This window comes from Penicillium macrosclerotiorum, assembly GCF_028827735.1.
Source record: "Penicillium macrosclerotiorum strain IBT 26536 chromosome Unknown utg000007l_segment0_segment0, whole genome shotgun sequence".
In the NCBI taxonomy this organism is placed as follows: domain Eukaryota; kingdom Fungi; phylum Ascomycota; class Eurotiomycetes; order Eurotiales; family Aspergillaceae; genus Penicillium; species Penicillium macrosclerotiorum.
In genome coordinates, this window is record NW_026643086.1 from 2,290,110 (window position 1) to 2,314,025 (window position 23,916).

The window sequence follows — 23,916 nt, forward strand, 5'->3', positions numbered from 1 at the left end:
CTAGAAAACGATCTAGTCTGGACAGGTCTATCAGAACCAGTGACTATGTGGGGAACGGAGGGAGCGAAGGAAGAGGCGGGTTCAGATTAATAACGATGGGGCGTGAAGTATTTGTCAACGGGTAGCTGCGGTCGACTATTGGAGTTTGACTGGAATCAGTTAGACAATTGCATTCACAGGCCTCTCTGCTCTTCCTCTTTCCGGATCGCTGCAGGGACAACAAGCCGCTTGCATGCTATGTGATGAAAATGGATTCCATCTGCTGTATGTAATACTAGAAATGTATTCCCATATAGAAATAAACATGTCATAATATGTCTCAGATTTCCATGCTAAACTGGTAGTCTTGCCCATCCAGCGCAAGCCAGGGCCGAGCAAAAGAAATAACTACCCGGTCTGAGTGAGCGATGGATTGCTTTGTTCATTTTTTTTGGCTGAATTTCAAGGTTGATTCCTCGAGACGGGTGTGGTCGGCACCTAGCGACTCTAGATTGTATAGCTTGGTAGCGGCACAATTCATTCTCATGCATGGGTCTAGTGGATCTCTCCCGTCTGTTACGCTCGCCTGGCGCGATCTCCTGTGCCGTTCGGTGCAGCTCGGAGGTCGACAAACGTACTCGAACGTGGCGGCTTCCCGCTGGATGTGACGACGTTATGACTCTGAATTACTTCACAATACTCAAAGTGGTCAACGGAGAACAGGGAAAGAAACATTCAGCTTGTTAAATTATCGAGATGAAGTAGCGATCCGCAAAGACCAAGCCGGGGGAAGAAAAAAAACTATACTGTACGCCAACCCTGCGGGGCCTCGAAGCAATGACTGTGCCAATTTTAAGTCTCGCATGCAATTCTGTCGAAGAAGATTTGAAGAAGAGATGAATGATCAAAATATGGATTTTGAATGGCCTGGGGAGAAACCACATGATTGTAGGGTTAGCGCGGAGACACCTGAAGGACGCCACTGGACAGGCTGTGAAAGAAGCCAGAGCAAGGAATGGACCAGGCTGTCGTATTGACTAGTGTAATTGGCTCGGGTCTTGTTCGGGTTTTGTATCCCTTGGATCCTTTTCGTATGTCAGAATGGCCTTTTCTCCCGTGTCCACGCTAGGATACTCGACTCCGGCGGTATTGGATGCGTAATCAACTTGACCCATCATGTCCTACTCCTCACAAAAATAGGTCGCTGCAAACCAAAAAGGAGACAAGAGGTAGATACATATCCAAACAGATTTAGCCCTCTCCCACTCTCCCACCCCTTGCGAAGCATTCGCGACCAACGCAGCATCAAGTTTATTGAACCTGTGGTTTAGATCAAGCACAAGGCACAGGCTTCCTAGGGTATAAGAACATAATGGCAGTCAACGCAACCCCGGACAGTCTCTGGTGCACTGAAGCGTGGCTAGGCACAACACCACCACGTGGAATGAATGTATGTAAGGACGGGGCCTGTGTCGGGGACTCGGGGAACAAGAGTCATGCTTATAATTATGGACGGCCGCATCTGGGCAACGGTGGTCTCTAAGTTCGGACCGTGTCCACTCTTTCCCTCCCCCCGCCCTTTTCTACATTGGGAGGGGGACTCCACCCGACGTAGCACCGAAATGGCGCAAGATAGAGATCGACGCCAGCGAAAAAAGCCCATCAATGGCCCAGGAACCACCTTGCGTCCTCAGTGAGTGACCGAAGGAGCATCAGGCCCCAACGGCGACCAGACTAGAACGGGCAAGGTGCACAGGAGGGGACGAGACAGAAATTCGATTAACCAGAGAAGAAGTAACATACGCGCTAATGGCATTTTGTAAGCACGAGCTGTGCCCACTCGCAGGACAGGTTCCGTATATTGGCCAATGATAAGGACCGTGAGGTGCTAGGAGGGTTACTATCTACAGCCCGCACTTCAGAATTGTGCTCCAGCGACTAATTTTCGACCATTCGGAGGGATTCGCGTTAGTGCGAGTTGGCTTGTGGAGAATACTGTTGAATAATCTGAATAATCATGAATCTAGCGGCTCGATTAGGCCGTAAAGACCGGGTAGTTCATCTGATCCATGTATAGTCCGGTCTTCGTCTTGGTCCTCGTGGATGCCGAGGGGGCGGGAATTGTCCAGAGGAGCGGTCAGAGGAGAAGGGGGTTGATCGCGATGGCGCTCATATTCCCATTGTGGTTGCAATTTGCGAGGTGAGCAGGGAAGATGAATTGGGAAAGTGGCTTGGCGAGATCTCTTCACATTATAGAATGAAGCTTTTGGACTTTCTCCCCATAATCTTTGATTCACTACCGACTCCTTCCTCAGCCGGCCGATCTTGCCCGGCCATGATAGATTACAAAACGTGGAATGAGGAACGTGGAAGGTTGCCGGCTGGAAGGCTGGAAGGCTAGAAGGCTAGAAGGCTAGAAGGTTAAAGAACTAGATGACTCTGGAGATAGGGTTCGCCCTGGGGTCCAAGCCCCAGCCATAGGGTGAGATAATTCCAAATACTCCTGGGGGCAATACAAAATTTGGTATGAAGAGGGGGAGTAGCCAACCCTAACCAGTGACCGAATCCACTGATCGACGCACGGATCCAGATCTCTTTCGACCCCAGACTGTTTCCTGATGAAGGGTTTTCTTTTTCACTTGGAAATTTTGATCTTGATGCGTCGGTCACTGACAATGATGACCGATAGCTGGGTTGCCTTCTCCTTTCCCTTCAGGTTCGTGGCGAAAGTGAGGGTCGGCATGGCGAGACAGGGATCATCAGGTCAACCAGGTGGGTTCTGGGTGGATTCAGCTCTCTCGCCGACGAGTACGGTGCGTTCACTGCGCTCAGTCCCTCAGTGCTGTCCGTTTCTACCCACTATGGCTTCGGCTGTGCCCACCTGGTCTGTCGATCTTTCAAAGCATCGTCTAAATCTATCGAAAATCACTATAAATAACAATAATAACAATATTTGAAGCACACCAGAATACTTTGGAGATAGGACTCTGGATATCTTTAGAATATTTGCCAAAATAGGTTACCCAGAAGGTTTTACTGAAACGCTAGCCTGGCAGTCAGTGAGGCGAAAGTCTGGTTGAACCATACGGAGGTCAGCAGACTGAAAAGACAGGGATAAATCGCGGCTCGGTGGCCGGGTCTCTTTTTCTTTATGTCCCTCGCGTTGACCCCAAGTGAGGACTTCTAGAAGGCGTAGATAAGCCTGCTTCTCTAGCGGAAGATCCCTGTGTAATGGCCCCCTGGGGATCCATTGAATGTCAATTCAGAGTCACACACGGCATGGTTTGGTATGTCAAAACTGTGGTTCTGAAGGTCTGAGCCCCATCTGTAATCTCCCCGATGGAATTTCACTGGCTCTTTCCGTATCTGGGTTTTTAGGAGGCAAAGATGGAACAACTCGCTCTATATTTGTGTTCATTCACGCCATAGTAAGGCACGGGACGCGGAACCACGTACCAAGTCTGAGCAGTCTATGCCGATATGATGCTCGAAAAGGGTAGAATATGAAAAGAAGAACAAGGATACTCCGCGAGGACTGAGCCCCATCCCCCTCGTGGGCCTATCAACAAGCTCCAGGATCAATAAAGAAAAAGCCCACATGGCGTTACGGCTTCTAAGAAAGAGAAAAACGTGGCCCTGGGTTCCTGCGTGAGCATTCGGGGAGCAGATCAGCCTCGAACATGGCCGTCGAGCCCTGCATTGGCTCACCCCATTGGCTCAAGCAGCCATCAAAGAGAAGAGATGCTGGTCTGGGTGCCTTGCTCGAGACTCGATCCAAGCGGTGTGCATATGCTCTCTAAAATTGTGGATTTCCAGACACAGTCGCCATCTGACGCCGAACCTCCTGCACTATGAGACAGAAAACGGAATTGCTCCACTTTAATTCCCTTTCTGTCCAGCTCCGCCATAATTTGACTGATAGGCATAGGCTCATAGTGTATGATCGTGGCGCCTGTAGACCCCGTCTAGTATGGAATCATGCAAATTATTGCATTTACACATTTAAAGTTGACGTATCGTGCAGCGTGACAGGAAACAGGTTAGGGCTCTGGATTTTGGCTCGTCGATCCACCGGAGAGCCAACACGTGACGGCTGTGATTGGTGCCCCGTTGATCTCCACGGAGAATCGATCGCATCGCAACCCCCAACGAGAGACCACTGACTGGCGTGGGAGCCTTGGCAACCATCCCTGTTGCAGTGTAGTCCAGAGAGTCGTTCATTACAGGCAACCCGGAAATACGAGCCCGTCTCCGGAAACACCAATCATGATCCAGTGGCGTCGCTCCAGATGGTGGCGGACTGGGAGAAGAGACAGGATCACTCGCCGGCCTGAGCCGAATCTCTGTGGAGTCTCGCCGCGGCCTGTCAGGTTCATGATTCAACACCGTCGATCAGGAGGATCGTTCTCCACTCCGCCTGCGCAGCCGAGCTAGACGGGCCTAGGGGAGACGTATCGTGGCGCTCCCCGAGTTCTCGCCAGTAGGAGCCCAGTTCATGGTGGAACGAGACTATTCCTCGAGAGGGCGATTCTTAGCGTCTTGAACATACCTCGTCTGGATCTTCCCTTCCTCTCTCTCCCGTTTCCCTCATCAACCATGTCGTCCCATCCATGGTTCTTGGTGGGATGTGGTCATCAGATGTCACGTCGAGGCCAGATGCGCATTCCCTCCTGGCATCTTCGTTCATGCTCAGATGGCAGCCACGCTCAGGGCTCTGGTTCCACAGAATCGTCGGCGGGCACCTTTCGACTTTGGGACAAGCGTCAGATCAAAGTTGACTCCGGACTAGAGAGACTCCTACTGTAACTGGTAACTAGACAAGATCTTCTTGGCGGGTGGCTCATTTCTCCGTGAATGAGAAGTCTATAGTTTTTCAGTACATGACGCCCGTTACCATGTCTTGCATGCTTTTTAGCCCCACCGATTCTGGCGCTAATATTGTGATCTAAACATCCCTAGGATGGGTCTCTCAACGTGCTCCAACGGCCATACTATCGATCACAGTATGTAGAAGTAAGGGACAAAATATAGGAAAGCCACGAGAATGGATTGACGATTTGAGGTGTCCTCAACTAGTAGACTTACTTCGCTTGGTGTGTTAATATCATCCATCATTGCTTTTCCCAGCGCAAATCCTATACTTTCCCGTACTTTCCATACTTTTTCCCCCCAGTCTCTCCTCCTGGGGAATATCTCCGCCTTATGTCCGGATACCCTGGCCCAACAAACCCTGGCTAGCTCTAGTGGACATTTGGCGCTTGTCCGGACCCGGATCCTTCACCTTGGTATTCCTACCGGTCCTATTGCATCCCCGGCTGCTGTGGAACGAGTGTTGGGAAGCTCCCACACAGCCATGGCCTAGGGGAGTGAGAGCCTCCCCCCCTCCAGAGATGCTAGGGTTTCGAATGGCCCAGAGCACAAGCTCTGGATATTCGATGGATCTCCATATCCCCTGCACCTACATGATGTCCCTCCCCATCCCCTTCGCAAATTCTTTTTGCCATTCGCAGTCCCCTCATATTCTGTGTTTTTGTCACTTTAGAGGAATTCGATGGCTATTTTGGAACTACTCTATCCTATGTTCCCATAAATGGCACAAAGCGTACCCTTGGGGTTCATGGAATAGACTACCACACCATACTGTGCCCCCTGGGAAGTAGAGAAAGAAGGATAGATGTTCAAAAGAACCCTAAATTGAAAACAGCACGAAAAATTGAAATGCCAAAAAAAAAAATAAAAATAAAAGAAATCGAAAACCCGATTCAAGAAAAATATATCCCCGCCCATCGACGCAACATTCACCGTCAAAGAACGAATGAAAATAGAGACTCCTCGACCAATTGGGTGAGAGTGAGGGTGGCTTTGGCAACAAAGACGCCTGTGCAAACGGGCACGAGTATGGGCGGGGTGGAAGGACTAATACCCCATAGGCATGGCGTCAAAGCCGGGCCGTAAAATAAAATCCACAAAATTCAAATAAAACCCGCCAGAAATTCAAATAAAACCAAATAAAACCAAATAAAATCGAATTCAAAAAATCGCAAATAGCCCGAATGGGGCTAACGGGCAGTGCGATCCACGTATTGTGCTTCTTGATTCCGTTTCAGACGCTGGTTCGGCGGGCGTCTGCAACCCCCAACGCGAACTGCCGCACATGCCCAAGGCCCAAAATCGTGGATTCCCAATCCCAGCAACAAGCAAGCAGAATATCCAGAAATTCTATGATAAAACCAGACCAGAATTTCGATAATTGCCGCTTCCATCATCTTGCCTCCATATCCGCGATCTTGCAGAAACCTGGTCTTGCTTTCTTATTTATTCAAGGGACCCGCCCGGGGAAGAATTCCATGTGGACTCCTGCTCGGCCATCGAACTAGAACCCTTTATCACGCAGTTTGCTCCTTTCAAACTTCACCTTTCACCTTTCACCTTGCCCCCTTCACCTTTGGCCTTTCACTGTTCACTTTCCGTCTCTCTCTCCTTTTGCTCAACCTGGGATCTTCTTCTGTCTCTGACAATTGCTTACATCCCCTTTCATCCTTCTACAACTACCCGGTGTCAGTGCATGTGTTGTCTCAGGCTTGCTATCCAGTACACTGTCTGAGATCGTACAGCTGCTATTCTCCCCTCCCACACCGTTTTCCAATGCCAAATGTCAATTCTGGCCCGACAAAGAGCTTGATTGCAACAGTCCAAGAACCTTTTCTAGTGCTCTTTTCATCCTGTCTTTTCTGGTCTCCTGCTGAACTTTTCCCCCTTCTGATAATCTCATTCTATCGCCACGTTAGCGATCTTGGAAGATTGTCTCAAGCCGGTCTGCTTTTCAACGTTGTCAGTCATCTTGGGCCGTAAGAGACTCCCCTTCAGACAGTTCCACCGCCAGCATCATCATGGCATCTGTTGCTCTGGTTGGCGGTCCGCCTCCTTCACCACCGACTTCGACAGAGGGTGATATCTTCTCTCCGACACCTCAAATTGAAGACATTTACCCCCCTGTGCCCGCGTATGCCATCTTGAGCACTGCGCCTGAGTCGGGAGAGCTGCCCGACGATCTCAGAACTCCACCTCAGACCCAGCCAGTGGTAAGTACAGCCCCTCGGCTCCAAATCTATTGACCCAGCCCCAGTGGATGCTCATTTCTTTAAAGCTTTATACGGGTACCCATTCATCTTACTACTCTCGCACCGGCGATTATTCCTCTTCGATGCCCACTTCTTGTCCGGTAAGTAATGCTCCGACTCTCGATCACGGGCAATGAAAGATGCTCGACTGGCGACTAATCAAACCGGGAATAGATGCCACTGTCTGATCTGCAAGATCATACCCCACCGGCAATAACAGACGATAATATCCTGCTAGTCAAAGAGGAGCATTCTTCGCCATCTGTGTCTTCACAACCAGGGTCTCCGCCACGCTTCCACATACCGACCACCAAGGCCCTGAAGACCAAGGCCAGCAACTCCTCGCGGGTGAGGAAACCCAAGGCCAAAAAGAAGTCTCCACGGAAGGAGATCAATATCACTCAGCCGTTGAGTGTGCTGACAAAGGGAGGGAAGGTGCCACCCAAAGATTTGACGGCCTGGGCTCATCGATCCAAAGAAGAGAGACTCCGGGAGGCACAGGAGAAAGGCAAGATCTCTCGACCCATGAACGCCTTCATTTTCTACCGGTCTGCCTATACCAGTTGTGCGATGGAGTATCTGAAAGGCGAGAACCACCAGGATGTCTCCAAGATCACTGGTGCCAGCTGGAACCTGGAGCCACCATCTATTAGAGCGATCTATGAGGATCTCGCCAAAACTGATCGCGAGATGCATGAGCTCAGCCACCCGGACTATAAGTTTCGTCCTTGCAAGGGCCCTGCCACAACACGACAGAGTGAGATGACTCCACCGGCATCTACTGCACCAGGCCCTGTCACAGATCCAGCTACTCCACTTGACTTTGAGGAAGGGGAGTATCCTCTGGCTTCATCCTTGATCCACCCTCACCAGCACACTCCCAGCCATAGATACGTCTACGCGCGCAGCAGCCGAGGCTCAACTCCACACCAAACACCAGAGCCTCGCTTGGTCTCAAATGGCTTCATGAGCCCACCGTGGCCCTCCGGTGTTTATACCCCTCATGGTCTCCCTATGGAAGCTGGTGGCCTTCACACCATTGGGTCCCAAATGGGAGGCATGCTCTATCGAGAAGCCAGTCCAATGCTTCAGCATCCTTTGTCCCACAGTTCAGATGGAATAGCCGGTATCCCTGGCCTCGTGCACCGTGATTTGCTCCAGCCTCAGGAAATGGCTCCACTCCCCATGCATCAAATGGAGAATTCCAATGTGGACCCGCAACTGATGACGTACCAGAAAGACTATGGTGGTATTCAAAACATATCTGGGGCAACTCTGTATCAGGGCACTGTCCCCCAGGTAGTTCCACATTGGGGTGAAGAAACTTTTCTTACAACAGCGGCGCCATCACAGACACCCAGTCCAGCCCCTCCTCCAGGAGCAATGTCTGCATACGCCCCTTATATGCATCATGACCCCTCATATGATGCCAAGTTTCACGATCTCATGCCTTTTGAAGGCGCCAGTGTTGATTTGGACCAATGGTTCGAGCACCATGCGTCGGGCTTATAAGCGCCCCAAGGCGGTTGAGCAACGACCATAAATGAGACATGACACAACAGCGGACTGGGTTCCCATCCCCTTTTTAATAGGCTGGCTTACATCTCATCTCAACGCCTCCTGGATGAGCGCCGGGCTGAGAGTGTACCAAGCCTCTAGGCCTTGTAAAGCGCAGCCTAAGATGGACATGGACTGGAGTTTTGGGTATGCGGCTCGGGTTAATGGCGCACTAGTCGGATTGAGGCTTTTTACTCCTTTTCTACATTCTTTCCGCTACTTTTCTTCTCTTCTGTCTTAGTTCTTATGTCTTCTTTCGAGATGAATGCTTTATTCGTGATTTACGCCCGGTGGATATTTGTCTTTGCCTTTGTCTCTTTTTTGACTCTGATCCGCGCGGGGAGTTTTTCAAATGCCTTTTCTCTCTTGAAGGGTTACGATAGGGGTTCTTGGTGTTTGGTTTGTTCTAGATTTTCCAATCATGATGAACGGTGGGAGGTTATTTGTCGACTCTTAATGCACACTCAATTTGAATACTCTGTACTCTCTTTCCCGGTAGTATCCCAATTCTTTCCGATCATAGACGTAGTGCTAAGAACTCCTATCAAGACAGCTTCTGATCCTTTCAACTGGAACTTTTCTCCTCTTGGAGGATGAGATTAGGTTTTCCAAAGAAGAATTGTGAATTATCTGAATTTCTAGAAGATTCATTGGTTGAAGTAAGCTTTCTTAGTCATAAATAATCGGTCTTTGCCCAACCAGAGCCTTTGAAACCTTTTAGTTCTCTCCATGTCCTAAAGACAGGCACCGTGCCCTCAGATCTCCAAATTTTCCTATCTTGCACTTGGACTTGCATCAGACCATGAAGTTAAGATAAGTAGTCTTGCTATTACCCCCAGAGATAGCATCGCTTAACCACTTCATCTCAGAAAAGTCCTGATACTCGATCACGCATTGTCGTTAGAACAACCGACTCACAGCCAGGCCGTTTTCAATTCCTTCCTCTGGGGAATATCAACGATACTCTTTTCTTCTTCTTATATCAGCAATACTTGCAATGCGGCTCTTGCTTAAGCGCTGAGCTTTCATATTTTCAAGTGACTAGACTAAGAATAATCTAACAAGGAATTTCTTTTCTTCTGATCTCTCCTTTAGGAAGCTAGAGCGATGCAATATGACTATATTTGTGTCGCAATTGACGTGTTTTCTATGTCCTGGTGTGAAGCAGCACCATGAACGATGGTGCACATATGTGTTTATGCATGTGTGAAGAGATGGATGATTTGAGTCATCTTCTGACGCTTATTTGAAGAATAGCTTTCATAGTTGTCTTAATTTAAAGTGATATTGAATTCATGAATAGATTGATTTGAAGAATCAATCAATCAATATTCTATTAACGTCTGTTAGAACTTGCCACATGATGATTTGAAGAAGAATGGATATTTTTCCAATTGCGAATATGGTCTCTTGGCTATCTTGGCTGAAGCCTACTGCCAAGAGCCCCGCCATGCAATGCGTGCATCGAAGCTTCGCTAAGCTTTGGGTGTTCTCGTGATCAAGTCTATACGAAGTACATGCATGTATGTGTTGCATTTTATAGTTACCTTTAGATTTAAATGCATACCGTCCAATGCCGCTTCATTTTGTTTCAAGGTTGCTAATTCTGCGCCTTCGAAAAATGGAATGTCGTGAGAAGTATAAGCCCCAAGGGTCTGATTGGGACCAAAAAATCTTGACCCACACCATTCGAAGAGCGAGAACACGCGACTTATTGGGCCGAAAATCCGTTTACTTTCCTTCGACTTAGCCTCCAGACGCCAAGCACCGCTTTTTTTTTTTCAAGCCTTGCCCGTTGTGACGCGTCCTTGCAGCTTGGGGAAGTGGTGGGATCGGAGAACCCGATGGGAGGATTGGCTATTTACTGGATAGGAATATGCAGACGGGGATTTTCTCAGAAGTGGAGTTAGGAACGACCACGAAACCCAGAGCAAATGCCTGATTGTGGCTTGTTCCCGGGTCCGGATGGCATGAGACCATGCACGAGCGGCGTCGCCGACTGTTGCATTTCCGGCATGGGCTTTGAGAATTTTGACTCGAACTGGAGTCGCCCACCAATAACCGCTGGGCTGTCGGAGCAATTCAAGGGTATCAATCTCCCGCTTTCCCTTGTTTGTGCGCCCAGGTGGAGTCGACTGGACAATGGCAATTGCAAGAGCCGATGCTGAATGGTCGGCTGTGTGTGCACTCGGCTGGTGGGGGGTGGAGCCAGCCATTCGGGGTCTCGGATAGGCCACGCGCGTGGGAGTTATCTGATCCGTCGCCTTCTTTGGTCCAAATCCAGGGTTCTTAATGCCCAGGCCCGGTCTCACCGGAGGGTCTAGCTCCAAAGCCGATCAGATAGTAGGGAACGCCCCGTTATTGATGAAATTTTCCACATGGGGCGACAACCACGGACCAGGGACAGGAGCTAGGCTATTGAAAAATGAATCCTATATGAACCGTGAGAGCCGCAGGATCTCACCTGTTCCTTCCGTGTTTTTTTTTCTCTCTCTCGTCACCGTTTTCATAGAAAATTTTCCTTCGCCCTTTCCTTGGGTGGATAGAAAATACATAGAAAACACTATGGGTATTATCGTTGATCGACTGAGGGGGCGCAAGACCCCGGATGTTGTGGAAGACCTTGGTCCCATCGAAGACTCCCATGCCCACAACTCCGATAACGATGAGTTGGCCCGTGCCGAGAAAGAAGCCGAGTTCAACCCAGATGTCACTACCAAGGACGCCCAAATCGGTGTGCAGAAGGCCGAGGCTGTCACGATCGTTTGGAGTAAGAAGGCGGTTTGGGCGACTTATGCTTGGTGAGTCCACAAATATCGGAAAGACAAGGTGTCCAAGTGTCGTTTCGCTAACCTGCACCTTTACACTTTGAAGGATCTGGGTCTGTTATTTCATGTTGTCACTTCATGAATACATCGGGTCCAATGTTCTCTACTATGCCTACAGCAAATTTCAGTTGGCCCCCCAGGTGACGACTGCTAACATTCTGGCCACCATCATTGGAGGTGTTCTCAAATTGCCTATTGGCAAGATTCTTGGCCTGTGGGGTCGTGCTGAGGGCCTTTTCGTCTTCTTGATCGTATACCTGCTTGGCATGATCATTCTTGCCGCCTGCACCGGGCCCAACTCGTATGCGGCTGGCTATGTCCTTTACTGGGTTGGCTTCGATGCCATTTATCTGATCTTGGAGATCTTCATCGCCGATACCTCTGGCATGCGTAACCGAGCCTTTGCTTTTGCTTTCTCGACTACCCCATACATCTGTACCGCCTTCACTGGTTCCCTAGCGGCGCAGTCTTTCATCAACACCTCCGGCTGGCGGTGGGCCTATGGCGCCTTTTGCATCATTCAACCCTTTGTTTTCATGCCGTTGATTTTTGTGTTCAAGTTCTATGAGAACAAGGCTAAGAAGATGGGCGTCTTCTCTCGGCAACCCAGTGGTCGGAGTGTCATGCAGTCGATCCTTCACTATATCCATGAATTCGATGGTACGTCGAGCTCATTTTTGCTGCGTTTTGAGTCACTCTGACTAATTTTTCTTGACAGTGATTGGCTCTTTGATCCTAATGGCCGCCTTCATTCTCTTCCTGCTGCCCTTCAGCATGGCCACTTATGGACGAACTGAGTACCATACTGCTACTTTCATCGCCCAGGTGGTCGTAGGATTCTGTCTGTTCTTCGTTTTCGCTGCTTGGGAGAAGTGGTTTGCCCGCACTCACTTCATTCCCTATAACCTCCTTCGCGATCGTACTATCATCGGCGCCTGTGTACTTGCTGCGATTCTGAATTTCGGATTCTACCTTTGGGACAGCTACTTCTATTACTTTATCATGGTAGTTTACAACCTTGATGTCAAGAACACCGGTTATGTGACCGCTACTTACACGATCGGTTCTTGCTTCTGGTCCCCTATCTTTGGCCTTTGGGTCCGATGGACAAAGGAGTACAAATACGCTTGTCTTTGTTTTGCCGCTCCCCTGATGATCTTGGGCTCTGGTCTGATGATTCACTTCCGAGGACAAACTGAGGATCTCGGATATGTTATCATGTGCCAGATCTTCATTGCTTTCGCGGGTGGTATGCTCGTCATCGGTGAACAAATGGCCGGCATGTGCGCTTCCGGACGGGACGATATCCCTATCATTCTCTCCACTATCAGCCTTTTCTCCAGCATCGGCGGCGCCATTGGATCTGCGATTTCTGCAGCCATCTATACCAATACATTCCCCCAGGGCCTTCGTCAGGCTCTGCCAGAGAGTACCAAATCCGAGTGGGAGACCATCTACCTGGGCGGTTATTCTTCTCAGCTAGAGTATGCACCTGGAACAGCAACGCGTGACGCTATTGACTTCGCATGGGGCTACTCGCAGAAGTACGGTGCTATTGCGTCGACTTGCATTCTCGCCTTGACTATTCCGTCAATTTTGATGTGGAAGCACTACCGTGTGGACAAGAAGCAGAACAAGGGTACCACTTTCTAAAAGTTGGTAGAGGTCATTCGGAAAAACCCGTTGTTACCGTTGAGACGTTAATGGACGAAGAAATCCTTTTGATATGTGTATGATATTTTACGATGACTTAATACATCGATGATGTTTTAATTTATTTTTTTCGGATTAAGCGTTTCTCAGTATACTTCTTTGCTGTGTGTTGAGGGATGTCTCGAACCCTTGGAGCGCCGGTGCTTCTGAATGATTTGGGCCCGGGCTGAGACTGGATGTTCATCAGAGACTGTTCCTGATAAATGGCCTGAATTCCAATGGGAAGGAGAATTATTGTAGATTCGGCTTATGCTAGATGGATAAACAGACCATACATAATATTATTGTGGTCTTCCTGTGAGTGGCCCCGGTTCGTTCAACTAGTATTTGTCTCTTGGGCCTGTTCACCGCTTTCTGGCCACCCACCGTCTCTGGCCCACCAAGCCGCTTTCGACCTCGTGATTAACAGCAAAGTCCAGCTTTATTATCGACAACAAGTCTATCGCGGAGATTTGCTTCCTGTTGTTCTCAAGACAAAAATAACAACGAAGGTTGTTGTACCGACTGGCTTCTCCCATATCGAGCGGCTCCCCTCCCACTTCGAAACTTGAAAGCTACATCGCGAACCCCTCTTTCCGCCAAAAATGTCCATCCCCAACGAGGCTCTGCAGAAAGTAAGCAATCATGTCCCCGGAATAATGACGTGCAATATCAATTGAGCATAATTACACACATTGAGATGTGTCTTGTCAATGTTCAAAAAGAAAGAAAGAAAAAAAAGACTAACAATGCGACATTCTAGCTTCTGCAAGAAATCGAGACCCGCGCCCTTGCCTCGCAGCAACAGATCGGCATCACCAAGGCCCAGATGACCACCAAACAACGTGATATCCGCATGCTGCAGCTAACCTCGAAGGAGCTGTCGGACTTACCCTCTGAGACGAGGGTTTATGAAGGCGTCGGCAAGATGTGAGTGATTATTCCCAGGCGTGGCAGAGCCCATCCTGGCCGCCATTGACTTTGTTCTTTTTCTTTCGTTCTTTATCTCCTATTGTATACCTTATGCCATCTGACCCCCGTTGTCTCGATTCCAGGTTCGTCAATGTCCCGATCGACACCGTCAACAAGCGCCTCACCCGTGAAAGCGACGAGGCCACCTCCGAAATCGCCAACCTCGAGAAGAAGCTGCACTACCATGAGACTACCCACAAGAACAGCCGGGAGAACCTGGAGCAGATCCTGAAGTCTGGGGGCAGGGCGTGAAGGCGTTGATACGAGACGATTGGAATATAGACCTGTGTTGTGGAAGATACCATTCCGATTATGGCGCTTGCCATTCTCGGACAAGTCACCAAGGAGATGAGGATTCGAGTTCATTGTGCTAGCTCCCTGGTCTGCCCTGGCACCTGCAAAATATCACCAGATGCCCGAGAGATCAGTCTGCGAGTGCATTGCGATCCAGTGAGTCTGGCCTGTACCAATGGGTTCTGAAGTCCGAATGAGAAGAGCGGGAAGGCAGCGAAGCTCAGGAGAGATAGTTCTTCAAAGAAGGATAGCCTGGTCCTTTTCTCCTGTTTGTTTGTTTTATGAAAGAGCACGATACTTGTCTGTTCCCTGCGGGATAAGCAGCATATGTACCGGCGACTTGGATACCCAGGAGTTTGTTCTGCAGAAGCGATAGTATACATGATAAATGAGATCTTGACTATGGGTGGAAGATCCCACCACTGAGGCACCCGATCTTGATGTGCATTTGATCAGCTTCCCAAAAGTGCTGGGGCCTGAATTATGCTTAAAATGTTCTTTAATTTAATGGCCTCGGGCTGTCAGAGATGGCGGGGCGGATAAGGGCTTATCGGGCAGCCTGGAATGCGTCGATGGCCAGAAGACGTGATGACTCGTGACAGAGAGCCAAGGTATCTCAGGCTCAAAACCGAGGTGGGACGTCTCGTTGAACGGTAGCCATTCAAGGCCTTGTGTTCACTTCGATCCACCACCGACAGCGACAGCTCTTCATTAGAGAGACCAAGCCTACACAGTCGGCACCAGGGACGACGGGAGCCAGACAAGACCCCTTCGACTCATCAGGTCCAAGTCTAGGCCCAGTCCCCAGCTACGCTACGGAGTACAATTAATCCCAAAAACGAGCCAACTGGTCTTTCCTCTCAGCCGAGTCAAGATGACCGATAGCAGACGCCCGCAGCCCCGCTCATCGCATCTAGACGTCCGCCCACACCGCAACACGCCAGCCTTGCCCCGATCCACCTCCAGCAAATGAAAAGAAATGAAAAGGAGAAAACAGGTTGTGGCATGGAGACACGCCGGCGCCATTGGCGTCATCCTCGGGCCTCTGGCTGGCGAACGTCTCTGCAGCTGACACTGGACCCCGGCCAGCGCGGGCGAGATTAAAAATGACGTATGGGAGCGACCGGTGGGAACAGGCAAGATCCCGGGACGCCAATCCGTGGCGTCCTTGCTCGGCGTCCGCGACGGGTCTGGCTCGATGCCTCTCGGCCACGGGGACTTTGTAAAACGTGTTTGACTGGGGATTGTCCAGGTATGGAGGGAAAAGATCCTTTCAGGGTGAGAGATGGAGGGGGAAACTGGTGACGGGCTTATGCGGCGGCACTTGGCGTGCAGGGCGTGTGGTTGATCTGCAGGAGGATCTGATGCAGGTCGGACTGGGAGGGCTGAATGTGGTCCATATCGGGCGACCAGAGAGGCCTTTGGAGGAGTCGAAGTGGCTTATGAAGGGGCATTTGAAAGGGAATCGAGGGAGGTCAATTGGGCCGAGTGTATCAGGTTGGGAACGTTCAATGAGCCTTCCCGATTATGCGACGGAACTCTGTACTTCGGGCCTTTTACGATCACAGCATCACATCATTGCCAGCAGGGGAAGGCGGATAGGCTACAAAGGCCAGCCCTGACAGGACCAGTGGAATCAGTATAGTGGTAGATGGGTGGTTCAGTCCTTTTTGTAGACTTTCTACCCTCTCCAAGACGGCAAATGAGCAGCAGGACCGCACAGGTGCCGCCATCACGCGTGTCCCTTGGGTCAGTCAGCGGGAACACCCGACCGCGTCCCTTGGTTGCCCGTGACTGATTGATAGCGATATCGAGGTATGCAGGACTCGGAAATCGGAGAGATGGAGTTGATGTCTCCTGCCCAATTCTCCTTGGACAGCGATTGGTGCTACCCGATTGCTGGTTCATTAAGCCCTGGGAGAGGGGCAGCCACAATACCATGACCTACACCCAATACCCAATTACCCAATACCTAAGCTAGTTCCGTGAGAGGGGCGCTAAAAATAACAAGAGAGCGGGATCCGAAAAGACTGGCAGAGAAAGACAGACCCATCGATTGAGAGGAATGGTTTCAAGAGGCGCTGGCAATGTGCTTCTCTGCTGGAAGCGCCCCGAGTGTGGATCAGCGGGGGCGAACGATGCAGCGACGGTGCGACCGTTTGTTTCGGGGAGACAGCACGCCGCACTCGCTGAATGCGACAATTCGCAGTGACAGGATTGAATGGAGACTCAAGCAGCTCGCGCGCACAGTGGGGCGAAGCGCTGTAAGTCTTGTCACGCCCCAGGCCCGTTCGGACTGTGAGAAGGGGAGTGTTGGACTCCCAAAAGTGGACCCTCGTCCTGCAGCGGTGGCTGGTGGTGATGATGCGATGCCCGGCAACCTTGTCAGAACGAGTGAGGGCAAAGTCAAGCAACGAGCCAACGGGGGCAGCGTCCGCCTGTCCAGGATCGTGGAATAGAGTCCAGACGAGTCCAGACGAGTTCAGTAGAGTCGAGCGATAGAGTTAAGGTCGGGCATATCACGTTGGTTATAGCAAGCAACGCCAAGTCCTCCCTCATCCTCGAGACGGAGTATATATGAACCTGAAACCACGCTTGATTGCTGAGGCTGAAAAGCCCGACCTTGTCTTGTCCCCAGCAGAGCGTTTGAAATAGGCGGGGGTCCCCTCGGATTTGCCAGCATTTTCTGTTTCTTTTCTCTCCGTGTTCTCGTCCTCGTCCCGTTCCAACCCTCGAGCAGCCCAGCCCCTCCCCCGCTCCGGTTGGAGCCAACTCGTATTTCACCAACGCTCGCACAATCTCTTTTTTTTTCGGCCCCTCGAAACTGGACTCGTCGGTACCTCTGGCACCTGACTGCACCTGACTTCACCTGATTCCACCTGATTTTCGTCGTCCCGCCAGTTTCTCACCGTCCATTTTTCCACTCTACACTTCCCCTTCCCCTCCCCCCGCAACCCACTTCACCCACGTCTCTTTACATACTTCCCCCCTTCCTCTCTCATTCTCTCCACATTCGCCAGTCTATCTCGTTTATATCGCACGTGCAGACTGAGCAGAGATTCTCCTCGCTCAGGCCCTTACCGCTGTTCAGTCAGGGCCTTAGCTTTTCTATCCACTTCTTCAACTATACAAATACAACGCTACACATTGCGCTTCTCAAGAACAACCCACCCATAGTCCGACCCATCATGCCCCAGCAGATTATCTTCGACTCGGAGGAGGAGTCGGACTTCTCCGAGACCGACTTCTCCGTCCAGGGTCGACGCGGCACCCGCGCCCACCTGCGCCAGCGATCCGTCTCCCGCCACCGCCAGCCCCGTGAGGTTTTCCTGGCACCGGTGCAGCAGAGCACCCGCCAGCTTCGGTCCCTCTCGACCGGCGGCCGACGCCCCCGCGAGCGGGAGGGCCCCGCCGTCATGATCGTCAACGAGCAGGCCCAGCGTACCAGCAACGCCAGCAGCAACACCAACAAGCCGCGGCGGGTGCAGCAGAAGGTTTACGATGTGTCCGATGAGGAAGAGGAGGTCCGCCACTCTTCGCGTCGCCGCGCTGTCAGTGGCGTCTCCCGCGAGGCCTCCCCCATCCATCGCGACTATGAGCTCGCCCTGAACCAGAAATTGCTCGAGCGTAGCGACGTCCGCCAGGACATGGAGATGATGCGACATGAGCAGGAGATGCTGCGCCAGCAGCAGGAGATCAAAAGCCTGAGACGTCAGCTGGAGAGGCACCGCGAGAAGCCTGAGCCGCGCGATCCTCGGGAAATACGCATACTGCGCGAGGAGGACGAGTGGATGGAGGACGAACTTAAGGCGCGGCTGCGCCGGCTTGATGATTATGATCACAAGGCCCGTGAGGCGGAGGAGCGGGCCAAGGCGGAGCGCCGCTTGAAGCTACAGCGCTTTGAGGAGGCGGAAAAAGAGGCGGCGGAAAAGGAGGAGATGAAGGCAAGGCTGCGGGATGAGAAGCTCCGGCTGATTGCTAAAGAACAGGAAGAGAATGAAGAGCGACAGAAGCTCATAAAGGAAATCAAGGATGAAGAGGCGCGCAAGGCGCGAGAGGCGGAGGAGAAGAGAAAAAAAGAGGCCTTGTTGAAAGCGGCTGCGGTTGAGGAGTGGAAGATTGAGCAGGAGCGTATCAAGCAGAAGCAGAAGGATGAAGCGGAGAAGAGGGACAAGGAGTTCAAGGACCGCCTTCGCACGGAGTTTGGGTTGACCGAGGAGGAGATTGAGGAGAAGCTCAACAAGAAGAAGAAAGAGGAGAAGAAAATAATTAAAGAGAAGGAGATTATCAAAGAGAAGGAAGAATACTATGAGACCGAGAAGACCGCTTGGATTAAGGTACGGAGCTCATCTTTCTATACTTTTATTTTCATTCCACCAAAGGTGGCCACTGACCATCCAAACTACAACCAGGTCCACCGCAAACACCTTCTTCCCGCAACTTTGGTTTATTATGGTCTACCTTGGGACTGGGACGCGGTAAGTCTGACCCTCTCTTCTCCACCCAAACTCGGAAGTCCGATATCACCTTAATGGTCCATGTCAGACACTAATTTAGCTCTTTCTTTCTTTTCAGCATGACCACAACTATCTCGTCATCAAGCGTTGGATCAGTGAAGACCTGCAGGAGGAGCTCTTCGATCACACTCGCCGTCTGCGCGAGTCAAAGGATAGCCAGAAGCTGATCGCGCAGACCTCCAGCTCGACCACCGAACTCCGTGTCAATGACCACGACAAGGATAAGATTTACCTGGTGCGAAAGAAGAGCCCAAGCCGACGGCTGCGCATCTGGGCATAAATGCTCCTGGTCGTCACAACCAACCATCATACCCCTCCTTACAGCTCCTCGCCGACTGATCTTGGGCCAAGATTGTTGATTCCTTTTTTTCCCCTGTCTTTTCTTTTTTGGGGGTGGGGGGGCATTTCAGCCCATCTTTTTGTTAGTTTCATTTTGACGATCTTGCTTGTTTTTTTTTGTTACCTCTTTATCATGACCCCCGGTTGAACTGTTTCTGTTGAAACTGCTTCTTATGCCATATGACTTGAGATTCTTGGAGCTGGTTGTTCCTTTCAGGTGCTACAGTAACGAGACAATGAGTTGACGACTTCTTACCCTCTCCCTTCGTTTTTTTGGATACTTTCGCGATGCCAATGGTTCAAATGCCGATCTCTTCTATGTAACCAGACTCACGCTGTTATTTTGTCCACCCAAATGTATGTCGGTATGTTGTTTTGATTATCTTGTTCTGTTCTAGATTGATCGTAGTGAAAGCTGTAGATGTTCAAACAAGACAGCCTCGAAGAATGGCGCAGAACGCAAACTCGCAGATGAAGTCTGAATTGAGATAAAACGCCCCGCATAATTGCAGCATGCATCTATCAACTTTAAGCACCACTAAGAAAAGAAGATTCCTATCAAGCCCAGGGGCGGAATGCAAGGGCATGAGATGCAGCTGCAGGGAGACAGGACCCGCAAGTGGAGATTCGGAGATTTGGAGATACTTGAGCTAATAATACATTAAAAGGGAAGAGCAGGGCTCTCTGAGTCCCGAGGTGGATCAAAAAATAATGAAAGCAGACAGTCTATAAATTTATCTGGTGATTTGCCGCCCACCGCTTTTCCGCACGCAGAATAAGTTCTTCGTACACCGTCCACGCCAGCGCGGAGCTGAGCGCTTTCCGAGCCATGCGTAGGCCCAGACCGCCGAAGAGGCTGCGCATGCCGTCCTCGTGGACCATCAACCGCACTGCACGCATCATGTTGCCGTACTTTTGAGGCATGAGCTGAAGGCGAGTCTTGACGGCATCGAAGGGATTCGTGATCGCTGTCGCGAGGCCAGCCGCGGACGCGCCGGAGACGAAATTGATGGATGAGGATGATATGCCAGCCTGGGGGGTGCCGTCGGCATTGGTGCGCTGGGCGGTTACTAGGGCAAAACGACGCTTCAGCTGCTCATAGAGCAGCACGTAGAGGCCGGCGTAGGGGGCATCACGGGCCGCAGTGGCGCCAAACCCAGCAAACAGTCCGCGGAAGCCTTCAGTGCGCACAATATCGCGGCCGGCACCCCAAAGGCTGCGGTAGGCGTAGTAATCGGACTCATAGCGGACTTTGAGCACGGTGACGGGCATCATCACAAAGCCTGCGGCGACGCGAGCGACAGCTCCTGTAGCAAGGTTGGCTGTGTTGGAGAGTTTTGGGAGAGCGGAGGAAGACTTGGAAGTGGTAGTGTTGGCGAGGACGAGAGGAGCATTAGCTTGGGCGATTGTCTGGCGGAGAGCATTGAGACTGGTGAAGTAGAGGGCAGACCCGAAGCCGGTCCGCAGGGCTGAAGGGAGGGTGCCGCGCCATAGGCCGCGGATTGGATTTGGAGAGGATAGGATTGCTTTGAGGGTTGGTAGGAGAGCGCCAGCCTGGCCAGACTGCTGGACGCGAGTTTTTAGTAGGTCAGCGGGTTGGAGGAGGATGGACGAGGTCAACCCAGAGCAAAGGCCCGCAGCAAAGTGGAAGACTGTTTTTGATGCTACCAAATCAAGAAGTTATTAGCTCGGGAAATTTCGAGACAGCTTCATGCTATTGAGGATAGGTGCAGCGACGTACATGTGGAGGTACCGGTCTTCTTTACCTGGGGCACCACGTAGGCGCCGTTGTTCGACATGGAGCCGGTGCCGGTTCTACCGGATTAGCCCGAGGCTCGAGGCTTCTGGAAGGTACGTGATTTGTGTAGTATAGAATCAATTCTGGCTTGAATCTCATTGGATTTGGGCTGGTAAGCGTTTAGAGGAGCTGTTGCTTCTTTTCCCCTTCTTTTTCGCCCTGCATGCAAGATCAAAAACTGGGATAAAAATCGCGCGGGCCGGTACGAGTCAGAATTGATGTTGGAATGAACTGATCGGCATTCCAGGAGAGATAATTCCAGTTGCCTGCTCAGCCTAGCAAGTCTGGAGAAAGCGTGGGAGGGCCCTTGAGGTCGGGACCGGAACGGTGACAGGGTTTTGGTGAAGTCATCGGAGCGATTCGCCTTGAGAACTGGGGCCTCGGTATCGATAAGGCGATTGTAGTGATAAGGGGAGCCTTCAGCCGCATCGCATCGGGAACATCACGTGATTTGTTCAAGATGCCCAAAGACGCGGTGGCTGATCACTCAGAAATTCCCGGAAAATATCGAAAGTTACTATACAAAACCAATAGCGCCCTGAGTGTCGAATTAAGTTGTATGGTGGAGCTGAAAGCGCAGTTCGCGCCTTCTAAGTGAACAAAGCGTCCATCAAAGCGTCCATCAAAGCGGAAAGCTCCACTTGAACCCGCTGCGAAGAAAGTCATCCCCATTGGAGTTTCTGAGGACTTGACAGATATTGTGCTACTATATTAGAACTATGATTTAGATCAAGTCGTTAAATCTCAATGTGGAGCACTTGTTGACTTTTAAAAATGGGTAAGAACGAAGGCTGGACCGTAGTATATTGATAACCAAACAATACCCTTCCAAATACGTCATTTCCCCAGTCTCGTCGGACTCGTTCACAATCCACGAAAATGAACCCAGCCATGCTATGACCAGCTGGCCGCTCGGTCGGATACTTTCCTTGAAATACCCACGTACCAGATCGACCCCTTGCCAGGCCGCTTACGACGGTAAAATACCGCAGCCAAACATCCGAATGCAGCCCGGCATCTCGCGGACCCAACTGGGGGCCAATCACCGGGCCCCAATTAAGGTGCGCCTGTAATCGACGTCACCTTCCATTGTGCTTTCTCTCTCCTTCACTGCTCCAAACATGCGGTGGCCTCTACCTCATTTTCCGTATCCGCCTTCCAAGGCTGGATTCTGGAGTCCCGTCACGTCGACACTCAACTGGTGCGAGGAGGTATGCTGTCACTCTGTTGGCCATCCATCCCGTCGTGATCCTTTACTCTGGCGGGGTAGGCACCAAGCTCTCACTGACCCAACTTGGCTGACCTGTTAATATAGGATTATTATGCCACTGTATACTCTGCAGAGATCGTGAATGCTTTGACGAATCTCCTGTTTATGTGGCTGGGCATCAAAGGGATCATCAGCTGCCGGCGCAACCAACATGATCAGATCTTCCTCGTTGCCCTCTTGGGCTACCTCGTTGTGGGCACAGGCAGTTTTCTCTTCCATTCAACCCTCAAATGTAAGTGGCCTATAGCTTGTTATGACTCAACTTCGCATACAAACCACTACACCTTCCATGCGCTCGACTCTGAAGATCCGTCTACAAACATAATGCAAGACTCCAAGCTGACCGTTGGATTCGCGTTCCCAGACCCAATGCAGTTAATCGATGAGCTCTCCATGATTTACACCACCTGCCTGATGTGCTACGCGTCCTTCTCCTATTCCCGCCCGACAGGCATACGCTTGGTCCTTGCCATTTCACTCGCCTCGTTGGCAGTCTTCATTACGCTATACTACCACTACTTGCAAGACCCGGTTTTCCACCAGAATGCCTACGCAGTCTTGACCACAGTTGTCGTGCTGCGCAGTATGCATACTATGGAAACGACTCTGCGTCCCAAATGGCGCCACTCCCGCGAAGAAGACCGCTTGGAACGCCAGAAGAAGGGCCTACCGGTTCCGTCGAAGGAGCGCCAGCACTACGAGAACGTGCGCGACATGAAAACCCTCAAGACCATGTGGTTCATGGTTGGATACGGTCTTAGCATGTTTCTCGGTGGGTTCTTCATCTGGAACCTAGACAACCAGTTCTGTTCGCAGATTCGCCAGTTGCGCCGGAAGGTGGGATTGCCGTGGGGGATTTTCCTCGAGGGCCATGGTTGGTGGTACGTCTCGAGCTTTTTATTTCTCAAATTTACATTTTGGCTCCCTTCTATTTCCTTTGGTTATCTGCCTTTTTTTTGCTTTGAAACTCGCTTTTGATCCGCTTTCTAACACCCATTCCTCAGGCATATCATGACTGGCATCGGTGCATACTTGTATATTATTTGGGGCATCTGGTTGCGACATTGCCTGAACGGCCGACAGGATGACTACCATTTGCGGTGGGCGCATTTCTGGCAGATTCCAGAGGTGATTCGTACCACACCCACCTCTAATAATGAGGTTGCCCGAGACAAGAAGTCCACCTGAACGTCAACAGATCGGGTCATTTTTCGCCCGCATTGGGCGGTTACAGTTCCCCTCAGCTGACAACAGCCCCCATTGAATGTGACCTTCGAAAATTCATTAGATGCTATCCCTCACCTTTTTTGGACTTGAGTCATGTTTTTATTTTATCTTTTTGACTTTGACTTTGACTTTGGCTCTACGCCGACTCGGGGTGCGTTGGGCTGTGTACCCTTCGACATCGTCAAACAAGCTTTGTTCCCGACAACAGAAAACCGGCTGACCATAGATATATCTCCCCCTGTGCATGCCTCAATTTGCATTGTGCATGGGAGACATCTGGCGCAAGGTTGTTGCTATAGATAGGAGTCGGGGCTGTTTCATT

At 50.9% G+C, this 23,916-nt stretch overlaps 8 protein-coding genes across 8 annotated transcripts; 6 read left to right on the forward strand and 2 right to left on the reverse strand.

Annotated features, from left to right (window-relative positions):
• Positions 1 to 6,869: 6,869 nt before the first annotated feature.
• Positions 6,870 to 8,612, forward strand: N7462_007647 (HMG-box domain-containing protein; the record flags this gene model as incomplete). The annotated part of the gene is made up of 3 exons (XM_057079365.1): positions 6,870 to 7,061; positions 7,127 to 7,201; positions 7,275 to 8,612. The coding sequence occupies 3 exons, from the start codon at positions 6,870 to 6,872 to the stop codon at positions 8,610 to 8,612; spliced, it is 1,605 nt and encodes a 534-aa protein (XP_056932035.1).
• A 1,826-nt stretch (positions 8,613 to 10,438) lies between these two features.
• N7462_007648 (uncharacterized protein) lies at positions 10,439 to 10,873 on the reverse strand (the record flags this gene model as incomplete). Its single annotated transcript, XM_057079366.1, has 1 exon — positions 10,439 to 10,873. One exon carries the CDS (start codon positions 10,871 to 10,873, stop codon positions 10,439 to 10,441), a length of 435 nt encoding a protein of 144 aa, XP_056932036.1.
• Positions 10,874 to 11,222: 349 nt separating this feature from the next.
• Positions 11,223 to 13,138, forward strand: N7462_007649 (uncharacterized protein; the record flags this gene model as incomplete). The annotated part of the gene is made up of 3 exons (XM_057079367.1): positions 11,223 to 11,458; positions 11,532 to 12,145; positions 12,204 to 13,138. The coding sequence occupies 3 exons, from the start codon at positions 11,223 to 11,225 to the stop codon at positions 13,136 to 13,138; spliced, it is 1,785 nt and encodes a 594-aa protein (XP_056932037.1).
• A 644-nt stretch (positions 13,139 to 13,782) lies between these two features.
• N7462_007650 (putative prefoldin subunit 1) lies at positions 13,783 to 14,401 on the forward strand (the record flags this gene model as incomplete). The annotated part of the gene is made up of 3 exons (XM_057079368.1): positions 13,783 to 13,812; positions 13,941 to 14,107; positions 14,233 to 14,401. The coding sequence occupies 3 exons, from the start codon at positions 13,783 to 13,785 to the stop codon at positions 14,399 to 14,401; spliced, it is 366 nt and encodes a 121-aa protein (XP_056932038.1).
• Positions 14,402 to 16,581: 2,180 nt separating this feature from the next.
• N7462_007651 (uncharacterized protein) lies at positions 16,582 to 16,902 on the forward strand (the record flags this gene model as incomplete). Its single annotated transcript, XM_057079369.1, has 1 exon — positions 16,582 to 16,902. One exon carries the CDS (start codon positions 16,582 to 16,584, stop codon positions 16,900 to 16,902), a length of 321 nt encoding a protein of 106 aa, XP_056932039.1.
• Positions 16,903 to 17,631: 729 nt separating this feature from the next.
• N7462_007652 (uncharacterized protein) lies at positions 17,632 to 19,240 on the forward strand (the record flags this gene model as incomplete). Its single annotated transcript, XM_057079370.1, has 2 exons — positions 17,632 to 18,921; positions 19,019 to 19,240. 2 exons carry the CDS (start codon positions 17,632 to 17,634, stop codon positions 19,238 to 19,240), a joined length of 1,512 nt encoding a protein of 503 aa, XP_056932040.1.
• Positions 19,241 to 20,025: 785 nt separating this feature from the next.
• N7462_007653 (putative mitochondrial carrier protein) lies at positions 20,026 to 21,098 on the reverse strand (the record flags this gene model as incomplete). Its single annotated transcript, XM_057079371.1, has 2 exons — positions 20,026 to 20,963; positions 21,041 to 21,098. The coding sequence occupies 2 exons, from the start codon at positions 21,096 to 21,098 to the stop codon at positions 20,026 to 20,028; spliced, it is 996 nt and encodes a 331-aa protein (XP_056932041.1).
• A 1,120-nt stretch (positions 21,099 to 22,218) lies between these two features.
• Positions 22,219 to 23,555, forward strand: N7462_007654 (ceramidase; the record flags this gene model as incomplete). Its single annotated transcript, XM_057079372.1, has 3 exons — positions 22,219 to 22,308; positions 22,413 to 23,248; positions 23,372 to 23,555. The coding sequence occupies 3 exons, from the start codon at positions 22,219 to 22,221 to the stop codon at positions 23,553 to 23,555; spliced, it is 1,110 nt and encodes a 369-aa protein (XP_056932042.1).
• Between the last annotated feature and the right edge of the window lie 361 nt (positions 23,556 to 23,916).